Below are 17277 nucleotides of genomic sequence, written 5' to 3'. Positions count from 1 at the left end.
ATTGGTATTCATTTCCAGTTCTCTGGCTGCTGTCTCCATCATCATTTGTCTTTGTCCTCCTCTTGCTTTCTTCCCTTCAATCTTTCCCATAATTACTGTGCATTCTAACTCCTCTTTCCTAATCACGTCTAATGAAATTACGTTGCCTTTTCATGATCTCATACATTATTCCTCTTTGTGTTTGCTCTGTTCATGACATCCTCGTTAGATATTCGTTTCATCCATGATATTCTTTGCATCCTCCTCAAAAACTACATCTCTGCCGCTACAATTTGTTTCCTCATGTTACTAGATATTGTCCAACATTCTGAGCCATATAACATAACTGGATAAAAGTAACATTTCAGTACTCTGAGGCGGGTTGTCATGCCTAGTTTAGTATTGGTCAGTACACTCTCCATTCTCATAAAGGTGTCTTTTGCCATCCCTATTCTTTTGATGTCTGTGTCGCATCTGTCATCTGATGTCATCCAGCTTCCTAAGTAGCAAAAGTTCTGTAACTTGTCAAAAGACTACTTATGGTATTACTTAGTTACAGAAGATGAAAGCAGCATTTGAAAAGTATTGCACTCTCGAATCATTTGCCAAGAAAGCTAAAAATGACCTTGATAGTGGTTTCATTGCTTCTTATAGCATTTCCAAAATGATGGCGATGTGTGGAAAATCTCATGCAATTGGTGAAAGATTAATAATGCCTGTTGTATTAGAAGTGGTCACCACTGTTCTCAAAATGGATACCAGTATTTTAAAATCAATTCCTGAGTAATAATTCTGTAGTTCGTCGCATTGATGAAATGAGTGAAGACATTGAGTATCCACTATGCAGAGACCTATAAAAAACAGAATTTGGGATACAACTGGACGAGTCAACTATGCGAGACAACAAGGCATTGCTAATGGCATATGGTTTATCAAAAATGGAAAAGTTTAGGAAGAAATTCTCTTCTGTAAAAAGAGAAAAACAAATATCAACAGAGAATCAATCTACAACAAGGTCAAAATGTATACCAAGGATGAAAGTATTCTGATTAGGAACATGATTTCTTATGCAACAGATGGAGCACCATATATGAGACGTCACCATGCTGGTTTAGTCGCATTTATGAAAAAGGAAATTCCAATCTGTTTGCAATCCATTGTGCAATTCATCATCAAATTCTCGCAGCCAAAAATTTCAGCCAGCAGCTTTTCTCAAGCATGACACTTGTAATATTTGCTATCAACAAAATTAAAGCTCATCCATTAAATAGCAGAATATTTAGCCAGTTATGCCAAGGTAATGATGAAGAGTTTGAGCACATGCTTCTTCACACTGAAGTGTGTTGGCTGTCAGAAGGCTGCTGCTTAAAACATTTTTCTGATCATTTTGACACTGGATGAATTTTTGCTCAAAGTCGACAAGAGCTTGGAAAACAAGACTGAACTTCTACATGGAGATGTGCATACCTAGCTGTTCTGTATGACGAAATGAACATTCTAAATATGAAACTGCAGGACAAGAATTGCAATTTAATTCAGGCAAAAAATACGGTGTCCACTTTTCTCAGAAAATTGGAAATATACAAGCAAAATATGATATTGTATCTGTTAAATAGGGGCCATGGACAATTCTGATTTGATGGAGAATGGACGTGAAAGCACAGAGAAACATCTGGAGAAATTTCTGAAACACCCGTTCACTGCTGTCGTTACTGTGTGGTCCGGAATCTTTCAGAGGGTAGGCCTCAAAATCCCCGGCCTTGCCTGCTTTTGGCGACCAAGGAGGAGGTCGAATTGTTCGGACAGAGATGGCGCTCAGTACTCGGTGTCGGAGAGCTGATCAGAGCTTGAAGTTTTCGGATGACTCAGAGTCGGATTGTGGTCGGCATGGCAGGGACAGTTTTTCTTCCTTCTCCCATCTGCATGAGATGTGGGACATTTGAGAAACTTTTAACTTTACTGTGCTCATGGACTTCTTCATCAAGTTATGGTATTGTTGCACTGTTGTAACTATATGTTATAATTATGTGGTTTTGTCAGTTTTTTCAGTCTTGGTCTGTCCTGTGTTTTGTGATATCACACCAGAGGAAATAATGTATCATTTCTTAATGCACGCATTACTAAATGACAATAAAAGAGGGCTGTGTGTCTTCATAATCATCAAATATTGGGAGAAGAATGCTCTCACAGTTTCCCTGCATGGGAAGTATGGCACTTTCTTTGCAAGAGTACTGCTTACACCTGCAGTTACTGAAGGAGGATTTCCAGTATTGATTCAAGGATTTGGACGACTTGGAAACTCGAATGGGTAAATAACTCATTTCTTTGCTGGGTGGAAAAACAGGAAGAAAGCTTGCAAGAAGAAATTTTGAAATTCAGAATGATGGAAGAAACAAAAATGCTTTTCCAAAATGTTGGCTTTTGTGGTACGTGGCTACACTGTCATAAAGTTTCCTGGTCTTTGGAGAAGAGATAAACTGCTCTTCATTGCATTTCCATCCTCCTACTTTGCTGAAAGAGGTTTCAGTTCAAGTGAACCACATACTCACAAGAAACAGAAACCGCTTGGACATTGTTACGTGTGGGGACTTAAGGCTTTTGCTATCACAACTTGAACCAGATATTTCAATTCTTGCTACTAACCATCAAGCTCAAGGATCACATTGATATTGAAGCTGCCTTACAGTGCACAAGTACTATGTAACCTAGGTTTAAAGACAAATAAAAATTAAAGGCAGAATTATTTTCATGTTAGCATATGGTAGCCATGTTTTTATACCATAGGGACGCCAGAAGGTATATTGTGCCTAAGAGGGGCATGGCAAGTATGACGATGCTTTGAGGGGGAGGGGGGTGTTGGGCTAGAAGTAGCTGGGGAAGTAAGAAACCCTTTGGAATGGAAATCAGCTTTTGGGAAGAATAACTATATTTTTAAATAAAGGTTTGCCTATAGATTCATAGAAATTTTGGGGTGGAAAGTTGCATACAGAGGAAGAGTTCAGAACTGAGCAAAGCACCCAAAACTTCACAGCAACCAATGCCGTCACTCACCATCCAGTTCTGATGTGTGTCGTGTTCCAGTCTCAAAGCTGGGAGACACAGACACATCTAGAATTTCTGTCTTCAAGGCAGTATTTTGCTCCAAATTTAATACAGCTGAAACATTTGGTATACCTGCACCATAAATTTTTTTCATTGTTTAAAAATGCTCTCTGTCAAATTTAAATGGTAACCATTTTTATATTAGCCAATGCTAGAAAAATTCAAACATTTTGTTACTAAGAATAATAGTTTTAAAATTACTTGTATCCAGTAATACTGCACTGAATTAAGTACCAAGTTCTTTTAACTCGATGGTCAACAGAGAAAATTACCTTCTAAATGTGATCAGGAAAAATACAATTATAGAACATGCAGCACCATTAGAAATGCAACAAATGAAACATATTAAAGACATAATATAATGCAAAGCAAGTAATAATCATGGACCCATTATAAGTTCAAGGGAGGCCATCAATAGACCAATGTTGCAGTGCTGTTTATTGATTTAGCTTAGAACCCCCAGCACACTCATCTACTATTGTCCTTTGGCTTTCTTTTCGGAATGATAAATAATAGTAACATTATTCCAAACCTGAAGGCAGGCAACTGGACAATGGCATTCATGATGAGCTTCAGTCCAGATAAAAGCTTCATTACCCCACAAAGTCACTGTTACTAAATTGTATACCAACTAAACAATTTTGCAAAAGAAAGTCCCACTAAAGCAAATCAAAGTTTAAAAACACTGATAGAATAATTTATTGTGATTGTGCCACTTATAGATAAAATGACAAGTGTAAAAGTTTACTTTTATACATGAAAAGATCTTAAAGGGGATCACAAAAGTTAAAACTGAGCATTGTAAAGTACCAGATTAAGTAAGCAAAGGTCTGGCAGGTTGTTGTGACAGTATTTTGAAGAGCATGCCTTCACCTTCCTAGAGTAAGCTCTCCACTTCCTTCCCTAAACCTCTTACTTCTGTGAAAACCTATTTCTTTCATTAAGCTTTTGATAACCTGTCTTAATATCCAACTGTCAAGTCATGGAGCTTCTTGGAATACTTTATAAGATTAAATATTCTGTAAAGATGCAAGCCGTTGCTGCTGTTTTGAAGGAAACTGACCTACCTGGTGCAATTTCTGGCCGCTTTTTAGGTTTTATTATAGTTTTTGCACCTCCTCCAAATACTGCAGCCCAGGTTCGATTATTGAGTGGATGAGCAACTAAACGAAAGAGCTCATTACTATCCTGAGTAGCAAGACCATGAATCAAGAGACTCAGGTAAACACCAATCACTGCCTCGCAAAGCAACACATTCAGTCTGGGTTGATCATCTTCCTGAACAGATCCGAGAAGATTAATCAGTGATGAAACACCTGAAACAAGCAAATCAGATAAATTATTAACCAGTCAAATAGGAAGATGACAAGTTCTTACATCATCTTATCTATAACTATCTAATCACTAAGTAAAAAGAAATCAAAATTTGTAGTTGAGTTTAAAAAAAAAGATTTGCCATCTTACCAGGCCATTGTGAAGGTGAAGAGTTTGGAGTTACATGCTCTTCAATGCTTTCCGTCCGTAGTCTACGTCTTTCTCCCAATAGAAGCCCTTGATAAACCATCCCTGTAAACAGGTTTGTGGCTGTTTGACTGTTGAAACAAATTCATAATTTAAAAAGCTTATCTATAAACAAATTAATTTTGTTGTTTTAAGAGGAGACAACATAACCACTCTAGATCACTGTACTATACAAACCAATGTGGAGATATTCATTTAAAGTCACCAGTTAATTTCTCTGCTCTGAAAGTGTCCAGATGAGTCAATAAATATTTTGATCCATATAATCTTGCAGAAAAAAAAATCGAACTCTTTTTCTTATCATTTCTTAATTTGAAGAAAATGATCACAATGATCACATTTACCTGTAGCTGTGGCTGTCACAAAGAGATTGGTAAATGCAGGCCGACAGTGAAGCTGCTGAAGTGTGCAGAATAAAAACCTAATAAGAAATGCAATACAGTATGAGTTACAAGGATAGCTTGGAGAAACATCTCATATTAGTACAAATATTATTCTGTATCACTGCTTCTCTTCAACAACGATCACTTTAATTTGAAATACTTTGAAACAATTAGAATAGTTAAGAATTAATGACTCTAATGTATGCACAGGGTTGCCACAAAAATTCAACCAGCTAAAACTGTGTAGTATATCTGCCCACAGCAAATTTAAAGAGAGTAACTACAGCCAAGTAATGAATGAGCACTTTAATTTTCCCAGTATCATTAAGGAGCCAAACTAGACATCAACTGTATACTTGAAGTACCACAGATGTCTCTGGCTTGGTTTGGATAACTAGCAAAATTTTTCTTAACGTGACAGCTTGAAACAAAGTGAACTCTTCTCTTTTACTCAAAGAAAATCTCATTGGTAGATTTCCCTTTTCTTAAACAGAAGTAACAATTGAAACCGATACAAATTAGTATTTTAAAAGATAGCAAGCTCTAATAAAATTGTTACCGTATCATCCTTAAGTCCTGGGAGAGGTGGACAATTCATCTGTACCACTGTGTACAAGATATCATGGATGTGATTACTCAAATGCATGATGGGATTGGCTATCACAGTTTTCGTTGAAGCAATGGCTGCAGAAAGGAGGGGCAAAGTCGTAGGTAAAGGAAGAGGGGACTGAAGCTGTTTCACAGTGGTTTCCTAACACATGACAATAAAATCAGTATTAGAATAATCACGCATATTGCCTTACAATAGATTAACATTGTACAAGAATAATGTAAAACTTCTAGATCAGCAATTCATTCACAGTGAAGTAAAAACTCTGGTGAAATAACAATTCCTTATTAATAGAAACATGGATTGAGGGGTTTAGATAAACACCAATGGCTGCCTCACATTCTATTTAGGTTGATCATCTTCTTGAACTGCTCCAAGAAGATTAATCACTGATAATACACCTGGAACAAACAAATGAGAGAATTTATTAACTGGTCAAGTAGGTTGCTTAAATTCTTCATTAAATCACTAAGACATAAAATATTAGTATTTGATATTTTTAGTACTACAAGTAACTTTCCATCCTACCAGGCCAGTGTGAAGGTGAAGAAATAAGGAATTCTTTGCTACACAACTATGTCTAAAATTACTTTGAAAATACTGAATATGCAAAATAAAGCCCTAGAAAACCGGAAGCCTCAAAAATGTATATTTCACAGTCTAGATAAAAGTCCAAAGCAACAAATTTAATTTCTTATTACAATATATTTCATGATTTTTTAATTTACATCTTCAGTTTACCTTTTTTCTATTTACACTGCAGGGAAAGGTCCTCCTTACAGTGCCTGTGCATCCCATACCCGTGTGCACAAATCTGTGATCACCATGTTTGTGCAGCAGACCCTGTTCTCTACTACCTTGGATATCCTCGCCATTGAATCAAGACCTCTTCACCAACACTTTCAAATAAAAATGCAGACCACAGTAAACTGCAATTGCTCTCATTGTAACACGGGCATTAATATGACACAAACTACAGTAAAACTCATCACTATGGTGTCTGATGGACACATCTTTTGGACTATTGGATGTATTTCCAATTAATACTTCAGTATGTACAATTTATTTTTAATGCTACACAGCACAGCAGCATAATAAAGTTCCAGCAAACCTGATAGATTTCAAAGAGGGGTCCATGGTGCCTGAGGGAGCATGGGAATCAGTATCTGGTAAACCAAATATTTTTTTCCCAACACCTATTTGACTGGTTGGGAATTCTCTTGGCTGTAAACAATGTGGTGATACAACCATATATTGCATGTAGTGTCAATGCTACCCACCAGAAATCTCTAGGCAACTCTGTGCAAAAAAAGGGGAATGAATCTTGATATGACCTCTATTGGCAGAAAGGAAGTGGATAGCAAAAATGTATTGGTTTACATTACATTGCTCCTTTCATGACCCAACAAACCCTGAAAGGCTTTACAACCAAAAGTGTACTTGTCCTTTCCTTTCTTTTGAATGTGGAACATCAAAGCATGGAAACATGGAATATAAAAACAACATCAGCTGGCACCCTTGTACAGTATAACTTGCTCTTTTCAGAGACATTGAATGTTACTAGAAAACTCTAGTCCAATTTTTCAGAGATATTTGCACATATTCAGGAAGGTGTAACATCAACTCAAGCAGCACCAATAGCACTCTACCAACCACAGATCACTGTTTTATTCATTTGGCTGTGCCTGAGATTCAAAGGGCAGGGAATGGCCACTTGGGTTTACTGGCCAAGATCTTTAAAGGCTATTAAGACACCTCGCACAGGATTGTGCATTAAGGTGTCGTACAAGACTACATGTTGGCAACACTGACAGAAGCTCCCAGAGTGGCCTCAACTTGGTGCAACATTCCTTGTAAAATCACTATTGAAGAAAATGTCTTGACAAGACAGTTTCAAGGAAGTTTGTTGCAGAATTCTAGACTTCATGTACATTTGATATTCTGCTAATAGTTCTATTTATAATAAATTCAAACCTCAGCTCTCACACAAAAATACTTGTCTTTTACCACCTTCACTTGCATTGCTCTGACACTCCCTCTTTTATTATCACTGCTACGTTTTCTGCTCATCTCTCCTGTACACATCAGTAGAACAGAAAATTGGTATATTAACCAGTGAAAATAATAGCTCTTGGGTTGCACATCACCGAGGCGTACTTAGACAGTGGACACCCAACATTAAATGCATATATCAGTACTTTCTTCATAACTCAAATTCATTTCAATGAAACAGCTCACATCCTTGATTGGCATCAACTTATCACTTCATACATATAGTGATGTGGGAAAGGTCCTCTCTACAGTGCTTGTGCATCCCATACCCATGTGCACAAATCTGTGATCACCACGTTTGTGCAGCAGACCCTGTTCTCTAATTACCTTGGATATTCTCACCATTGAATCAAGACCTCTTTATCAAAAATTTCAAATAAAAATGCACACCATAGTAAACTGCAATTGCTCTCATTGTAACTATGGCATTAATATGCAATCTTTGTGACTGACTGATTTGTTATACTGGCGACAAATGATGCTCCTGAATGTGTGTATGTACTTTGAGGAAGTCTGCAAATGACCACCAATGCCTTTGCTTAGTCAGCCATTCTCCTAAAGGTCAATTGAGAAGCAGATAAGATACTTTGAAGAGCATTTCTCTAATACCGAAGTGAGCAGCAAACTGTAGTATGCAAGATAAAAATAGCTGTGACCTGGAATAAACACAAGTCTAACCAGTGGCTCCATGTAAACCCTAGGTGGATAGTGTCTTCTGTGAGGACCCTTCAATGAAACCTGTAAATGTTTTCCTTACCGGTTTAGAGCCTGTTACCTAGGAAGTGTCTTCTGCACACATCAGTAGAACATAAAATCAGTACATTAACCCGTGAAAATAATGGCAGTTATACACATCAGTGAAGTGTACTTGGACAGTGAACACCCAATAATAAGTGCATGTATCAGTATCTCTAGGAAGAGGTATAGTCGATGTTTCGGGCCGAGACCCTTCGTCAGGACTAACTGAAAGAAGAGCTAGTAAGAGATCTAGCTCTTCTTTCAGTTAGTCCTGATGAAGGGTCTCGGCCCGAAACGTCGACTGTACCTCTTCCTAGAGATGTTGCCTGGCCTGCTGCGTTCACCAGCAACTTTAATGTGTGTTGCTTGAAATTCCAGCATCTGCAGATTTCCTCATGTTTGCATGTATCAGTACTTCCTTCACAATTCAGCATATCTTTTCAATGGAACAGCTTAGACCCATAGCCTTTCATCAAATTAACACCACGCAGACAGTGATATGTGAAAGATTGTTCCCTATATCTGTGGTCCCTATCAGGAGGAGGAGTTGTGTTGCGTCTGGACAAATTCACATTCTGAGTCAATTTGGTCAGCAGCAAGGTGGTTCAAGATGTAAAACAGCATCATTCTTCAGCATTAACTGTGTGCAAAGTAAGCTATTTACTACGTAGCACATCTCTATAGCACTCTGCACATTGCCCAGCAATAAATATTGTTTTTTCATTACAGGTCTTCTAACCAACTACTGTCAGCAAAAGCTAGTGAATACTGACTGATATTTCTCAGTCCAATGTGTTTGAAAACTCCCCCTCATGTAGGCAATAATACAATGTACGAAGTACATTTTTCATCATTTGAATTGATTGGTGGGGGGGGGGTGAAGAAAAAAAAATGTATATTTTAAATTTTCATCCAAAAATGAGCACAAAACATCAGAGGCTGCCAAAAAGTTAACCAGAGCATGAGCAAAATTGCTTGAGCTCCATATCGATGTGATTTTCCAACTTGTGTTATGCATACAAATTTCTAGGTCACTCTGCTTTACCTACTGATTAGATAACATGCAAGATGCCAAAATTTATCCTTATCATTAGTAATTAATTAGTAAATACATCTTCTAGATTCTCACAGTTAAAACCATACTATTTTATGGAGTTCTACCATTAAAAGACCATTTAAGAATTTTACCTGCTGAGATTCTTGTAAAAGGAAGACAAGTTCCATTCTGACTGAGGCTAAGCCACCACCCTGAGCTCCATGCAAGCTGCAGTAGCTAAGAAAGACTCTCAGCAGAGCTTGATTTCTCCTCAACCACCATTTCCTCCTTTCTGCATGTTCTTGTTTTGCTTGGAGCCTCCTCCGATCAATCTGATGCCTTTCATATGAAGCCGCTTCTGTACTCTCAGTTACTTCATCTTGGTCAAATGAATCACTGATCTTTTTATTTATTTCAACAATCAAATCTTTCACTTCGGTTTTATAATTGCAGATTTGATGCATTGCATGAATTTCTTTTTCTAACCAGTTGTAGAGTTGAAATCGAAGCTTTCCTCCATCTACTTCATATCCTGTAGCTAATGTCCTAAGTTCAGTCATTAGAATTTTCAAACAGGCTCTGAATTTTAACTGTTCTGCTATTACATCAACTCGAGAGTCATAAGACGTGGAATCTTCTCTTGGAACTGAGTGGAACTCTTGAGGAACTCCTTTCTCAATGTTAGCTTCTTTCACCATTTCTGCATCTTTCATATTCAAACCACCTGCCTCTTCCTCTTCATAGTCATCTTCTAAATCATTATCCCATTCAAGCTTTAGTGGCTCATCAGAAAATGTCACTATTGGTGCACTCCAGTCAATGCCAGCAGAATTACTGGTTTCCCATTCCAAGCCTGGCGCGCCTATCACAGTCTGTGGCCAGTTTGTACCAATAGTGCTTCTTTTGTTTTCTACTACACCATTTTGATCTTGGACACTCATACTAGAGCTTTCAGTTGTCAAGGATGGCTTTGATTTTTTCATGACTTTGGGGATTTTAGACAGTACCTCAAGAGCCAAGACTGGGCAACCAACTTTAAAATGAGCATTTGCCGTGGTGAAAAATAATTTCCTCTCAATGAGGTTAATTTCATCTTCACTGATTTTCTCTGTTGCAAGTCCTAAAGTAGCCAATGACCCTTCAGGAGGAGCAAAATGTCTTCTCATTAGTAGTGGATGAGCGCGGAGATAATTGTAAAAACTGAAGACTGCTGGATTGCAAGACTTTATGAGAATTCCTGAAACATAATAGACACTACAATAAATATTTTTTCCAATTTACTAGGTTAGGTACAACCAAGTCAAAATTCATAAATTACGCCCATATGGGGCAATTACACTACATGAATAGTGAAGTTGCTAGAGCCCCAGATATTGAGATTCAAGACCTTTTTCCAACGAGGTAATGCACCGGAACTACAACAATCAGAAGTGACCATTGGCAACATAATGGTAAATGATGGTTTCTGTGATAAGAGAGCAAGCTTAGGTGGAGTAGGCGATGTAAAATGAGTGCCAATGGGGAAGGTTTGTGTGAACTAACAAGGTGGCCTCTGAGAACAAGTAGTGGAACACAAAACCAACAACTGGCAGTAGCTAAGGTCAGAGGACAGGGTTCATTTGGCTGGGGGCAGAGCATGTGTTTCAATAAGTGAGGCAATATTAGTTTTGCTTTCAATATTAGTGTCAATTTCTGTAACTATAATCAGAGTCACTAGAATCCAATCGATCATTGTAATCACTTCATCTGCAGATCTGTGAAAGCCTTTTGCTTAAAGATGCCACTGGTTATCTTTACCAAGTAAGACTGGTGGCATTTTTTCCAAAAATTATCATTTTGGTATACAGGAGAATGCATGGTACTTAAACTTAAAGAAAAATATACCTTGTAACATAACACTTTGGCCAATATGATTTAAAAGAAACTTTATATGCACATATTATTCCTACAAGTAACACATAGAGGAAATAGAGGAATCAGTAGGTTAGGTAGCATCTATAGAGGCAACTGGGCACTTGACATTTGGGGTCATACTGTCCTGAAGAAATATCCCAACCAAAAATGCTGACTGTCCTTTACATGTTGCTCTAGATTTCTCACATCCACAGTCTCTTATGTCTCCATTTTTCCAATTAATTTAATTGCATATTTCATTTAAACAAGAAGTGCAGAGTGGGCATTCATACCTGGATGTTCTTCGGTACCTTTTGTAGGCTGTTCTAGCAACGTGTCCAATGCATTGGAATAATCTTTCATTGTCCAATATGCAATACTCCTCAGGAATGGATCTGGGTGCAGTTTACTTGGTGCAAACTCAGACCCACCTGGCTTACAGCCAAGAACCTTCTCATAGAGGATAGATTTACAAGTAGAGGAAGTTTCGTAATCAGATTCATACAATCTTGCAATAATCATGGCCAACTGGATATCATCCATTTTTTCCAAGATCACCTGTCAAAGCATAATCTTTGCATTTCAGTATGACAGTAAAAGTCAGACAAACATTCATGCAAGTCTGAATGAATAACTGAATTGTACTGTACATTGAAATATGTGGATATCTGAATGTTAAAAATACAAGAAAAACATTCTCCTCCTTCCACCATCAAGTGTATTACAGCAGTACATGAAATGTGGTTTACTTTAAACACTCAATTTCTAGACATCTAATGCTGTATTGTTTGGCTGTATTCATGTGTATGGTTGAATGACAATTAAAACTAAAGTTGAAATGATATTTCAGCATTAAGTGGCATTAAACTTAAATGAACTGATAAAACTGTTTATTTTAAACAATCTTGGTCCTATAAAGATAACATTTTCTAATGATATCTGTTACAGCAGATAGCAAATAATAAAATACTGTTTTGGCTAGGTTACTTTGGAAAAAAATTAAGCAAGCTTTGAAGGAAAATCAACAATACCTCAATGGCATCCTTTAAAGAACCAGCCAAAAGGAAAAATGCAGCAGCCTGCTCAAAGCGCTGTTTACCCAGCAAAGCAAATGCATTCTTCAAAGCTGCTTTACGCCATCTGTCTTCACTAAAATTGTGTTTGAAAAACTCAGTCATCTTCTTATCCTGCTGAGATCTGAGGAAACAAAAATAACTTTTGAATTATATTTCCACTGCATGTGCTAAATGTGTAACTGTGCTTTAGTATCATTCCACTAATCAGGGAAACAAACCACAGTTTATTATTTTGAAGATGTTATGAACAATATAATGGAATTTTATTTGAACCAATTCATCAAGTATAATTGGGTACCTCTTACACACAACACATGCATGTATACTGTAAATGGTTGCATGATCTTCCCTGTGTATAATGCATTACACATAGACCTAAGCCAGGATAGTGCCATCAATTAATGAACCTAGCACAACTGACATCACTTAGAGCAATTTTTTTTGGTCAAGTGTGGTACTTGACCAAACAATTACAGTCTATCCCCGTGTTATTTAAAAGTGTCAAGGATATTGTCAGACCATCAGAGTCAAATTCTTCTATCTTAGGTCATTCTCAGATAAGTTTCTTTGTTTCTGCCTAAACCTTCCAGGTTTGTGATGGATTTCATTTTCTTCAAGTTTCCTTCATGGCAAGTGTGATCCCTGAGCCCTCAACAAACTTCAATTCTCCTATTCCATGAATCATCTTCCCCAACACTGCCCCTCCCCATCCTTAACCTCTGCTTCTCTCTCAGTATCCTATCTTTTATGCACCCTCCCATTCCAAATTTCTCCTTGGATCCTTTTCAATCTTCTTCTAGTTCATTTCCAACCAGCTTCCCTAACTACTTCCTCAATTGTTCTCTCTCCACTCTTCTGCCAATTCCCTAACAGTCCCCATCCACATAATCTTTTTCAGCAATCTGATAGTTTTTCTCTCCTTAACTATCTTCAACTGGAATACTCTCCTCATGACTTCTTCGCTTTCTTTCACCATAGTGGGAAATTACAAAGTCAAAATTTCTTATAAAGTTTACACATATTGAATAATTTCTATCCCAAGTTACCTAACATGCATTCTTTTCATTCTTCAAAAGTTGCGCATCTCTCAAGTTGATGATTTACTGTAGAAACCACATTTGAAAATATATTCAATGGTACAATATGTGACTTTCTACACCATATAGCATGCATTATTCCACCAATGTATTTCTGGTCACTAACACCAGCTAACTAATAACATACTGCAACAAATTTGTGTCTTAGCCTTTATTTACTGTATTTTTATTTTCAGATACAGCATGGTTACAAGCCCTTCTGGCCCAACAAGCCTGTGCTGCCCAATTACACCCATGTGAGCTATTAACCTACTTAACCGTATGTCTTTGGAATGTGGGAGGAAACAGAAGTACCCAGAGGAAACTCACAGTCACAGGGAAAACATACAAACTTCTTACAGACAGTAACAGGAAGTTTAGTGATGGACTTAAAACCAACTTTTATAATGAACAACTTCTTTTAAAGTGTGGCTCATCCTATAAAAATTTGACCCCTTATATTCTTGTAACTTAGTATTCATTTCCAAAGATGCAATCTACAAGGTAAATAATAAATTAATCAATTCATATTGCTAATTTTAATTCCTTGTATGCTGTATCTAGGTGAGACAGTATGAAACACTATGCCTAGAAATTGAATTCCATATCACTCTGTATAGCATCAAGCCAATTTAAAAAAAATCACCTTGGGTCAAAATGTGAAGACAAATATTTATACATTACAGGCATATGCAATTGATGTCATTCCCCAAAGATTACACGTTTGGGAACTTGCACCATATTGTTCTGAATTTGTCATCACTGGATATTTAGTACAGCACTGGAATGCGAAACAGTGGTGAAATTAGTAGAGTTTCTGCCTCACTGCTCCTATGACATGGCTTCAGTTCTGACCCTCCATGCTGTCTATACAAGTTCTTCACGTGACTTTATAGGTTTTCTCTTTTTACTCCAGTTCACTGCAACATCACCAAGATGCACAGCTGATAGGTTAAATGGCCATTAAAAATGTTCCTAGTAAATAAATGTAGAATTTGAAAGCAGTTGAATAGAAAGTGGAGTAAATAAAATGGGATTAGTGAAAGTGGGCACCTAATGGCCATCATAGGCTTGGCATGACTCTATGACACGAGTTAAATAAATTATTTGCTTTCATTCATGGCTTCTCCCTCAATGTAGTAAACCTTCAATTATATCAGTGGTAAATGTCCAGCCCACTTTTTAAGATAAGATTAGATCTACTTGTCACATGTACATCGAAACATCATTTGCGTCAATGGTCAACACAGCTGATGATGTGCTGAGAGCAGTCTGCAAGTGTCCTCATGCTTCCAGCACCAACACAGTATGCCCACAACTCATTAACCCTAACCTGTACGTCATTGGAATTTAGAGGAAACGGGTGCTATCTGTCCTTGTAGAGAAGCAAAACACAAAAGTTAGTTAATAAAGGCGTTCAGCCTGACAAGATCCTGACCCTCTGAACTCTACTTGGAGGTCTCCAAAAATGCTAGTTATTGTCCAAAACTTCAAAGTGTTCTTATTCATCCTTTTTAAAGGAAGCATGCCATCAATTCAGTCTGCACCAATAATATCTTGTGGACAAGAAGGAGAAATGATAGGACGTTAGAGAATGCAACCTCCCGTGCTTCCTGTAGCCTTGACACTGAATTGCAGAGAGAAAAAAAATACAAATGTCGTACTGTGTCAATGCTGGCCAAAGAAAAACTTACCATCCTAATCTCACTTTCCAGTTTTAGTTTGGCTGTCAGTTTCAACATTTCAAGTGCACAACCAAGTACTGTTTAATTACCAAAAATTGTGCACAATTCCTTCAAGCAGGCAGTTCCAGACCACATCAACTTATGTAGAACATTCTCATATTTCTATCAATTATTTTAAATCTGCATCTCCTGGTTGCTGGCCTCTCTGCAATGCTAGGCATGATCCTTTTGATTTGTCCTTTTTTTTAAAAAACAGATAACCAAACATGCAGCAGTTTCCCTAATTCCAAATAAAACAACCAAGACCCAACCATTTCCAAGTGATGACTAAAATTTCTTCAGTTCTGGCAGTTTTTACTTTTTCTGTACTTTCTAGTGTGAGTACATCATTCTGATATGTGATGAATAGAATTGTATGCCGTAATCTAGCTGTGGTTAGCCACTGCTTTCTAGCACAACTTTCCTATTCTTGTATCCTACATTTGGAGGTAAAAACCAGTCACTGGAAAAATATCAGAGTTTCCTTTGGATACTTCCTTGATATTATTGACTTGAAACAAAATATTAGTAAGCAAAAAATTTATTTTCTGTGATTTGCCCGTATTCTCACAAGTGCTCTTGCCAGAACTAAATAAATTCTGCTTGTCACAACAGACATATTTACAATGAAGTGCAATAGATGACAATTGTTGCTGAAAAAAAACATAAACCTATTCAAGATAGCCTAATGACAACAATATCTAAAAGTTTTATGAAAAATTATCAGATATACAAAGGGTGATTGATAAGTTCGTGGCCTAAGGTAGGAGTCAATTTTAGAAAGCCTAGCACATTTTTCAACATAGTCCCCTCCTACATCTACACACTTAGTCCAGCGGTCGTGGAGCATACGGATTCCTTCTTTGCAGAAGTCGGCGTCTTGGACCTCCAGAAAGTGGTCCACAGCAGAGGTGATTGATAAGTTCATGGCCTAAGGTAGAAGGAGATGAGTTATACAGCTCTCATTACATGCATGTGCAGTTCAACTCTGAGTGATTATGCTGAAAGTTTGAAGTTAATAACTCATCTCCTTCTACCCTAGGCCACAAACTTATCAATCACCCCCGCTGTGGGCCACTTTCCGGAGGTCCAAGACGCCGACATCTACAAAGAAGGGATCCGTATGCTCCATGACCACTGGACTAAGTGTGTACATGTAGGAGAGGCCTATGTTAAAAAATAAATGTGCTAGGTTTTCTAAAATTGACTCCTTCTACCTTAGGCCACGAACTTCTCAATCACCCCTTGTATGTGCACACTCAACACCACAGAAATGCATTACTGCAGATTTAGGCTCACCCGTGTTAAAAAATCATGCAGATAACAAAACACTTATCAAATGAAAAGACTGGTTATAGCACAATCAATACCAAATATCATTTAGTTTCAAAGAGCATTGAAGGAACAGGATATCAATATTTGAGCAGAAGATAGAAAAACTGAAATATTCTTTCAGACTTAAAGAGAAAGTGCATCAAGACTAAAAACAGGATGCCATTAAACATCAACAATTTCTCAGACCAACCTAGTCAAATCAGTAACAGAAGAAATACAAATAAAAAATCTTATCACTGAGATTTACGTAAGGGAGATGTTTATTTCCCCAAGAGGCATCTTGAATCTGAGTCTGAATCTTCAGGGTTAGCTCTGATCATTTGTAGGAAAGACACAACTTGAAAGAATAGATAAGTGAAATGACTTCATAATTTTCCATTTATAATTGTCCTTTGCATACACTTTACAACTAAACTGACCTGAATAAACCCCAGAGTACAGCCTTCTTCTTTATAGCAAGATAAAATAACGCAGCATCCAATGCATCATTGTTTCGTTGAAAAGCAGCTTTAGCAACCTGTATGGGAAAGAGGAAAGAAGTATTCCCATTTCTATACCAGTAACACTGAAGAGATTGGTTAAAGTGGACAATTGTTGTGCTGGGGCATCGTAGTTATGAATATAGCAACGGTGCTCATCATCAGCATCAAATTTAGCTACAATAATATTTTCTGCTTGACACCAGCTCCAAGACAGTGTCAGCATTCAGTAATGACAACACATCATGCTTAATGTGAATCTCATTTAAGAAT

General features: G+C 37.4%; 1 protein-coding gene across 3 annotated transcripts in view; it reads right to left on the bottom strand.

Moving 5' to 3' along the window:
• The window catches only part of dmxl2 (Dmx-like 2), a 154148-nt gene that overhangs the window by 43982 nt on the left and 92889 nt on the right, over positions 1–17277 (bottom strand). For 2 of the 3 annotated variants that reach the window (XM_072278191.1, XM_072278193.1), the window contains exons 21-29: positions 16945–17042; positions 12346–12511; positions 11608–11872; positions 9574–10658; positions 5545–5736; positions 4947–5023; positions 4546–4673; positions 4149–4397; positions 3031–3153 (exon numbers count right to left, since the gene is read on the bottom strand). In XM_072278191.1, the coding sequence (XP_072134292.1) occupies positions 3031–3153; positions 4149–4397; positions 4546–4673; positions 4947–5023; positions 5545–5736; positions 9574–10658; positions 11608–11872; positions 12346–12511; positions 16945–17042 (2383 nt within the window). The remainder of the gene's footprint in view (positions 1–3030; positions 3154–4148; positions 4398–4545; positions 4674–4946; positions 5024–5544; positions 5737–9573; positions 10659–11607; positions 11873–12345; positions 12512–16944; positions 17043–17277) is intronic. The other variant, XM_072278192.1, reaches the window with a different exon arrangement.

The sequence above is a fragment of the Mobula birostris genome, chromosome 14, assembly GCF_030028105.1.
Source record: "Mobula birostris isolate sMobBir1 chromosome 14, sMobBir1.hap1, whole genome shotgun sequence".
NCBI classification, from domain to species: Eukaryota; Metazoa; Chordata; class Chondrichthyes; order Myliobatiformes; family Myliobatidae; genus Mobula; species Mobula birostris.
The sequence above is the reverse complement of the archived record's forward strand: the minus strand, read 5'-3'. Positions and strand labels throughout refer to the sequence as shown.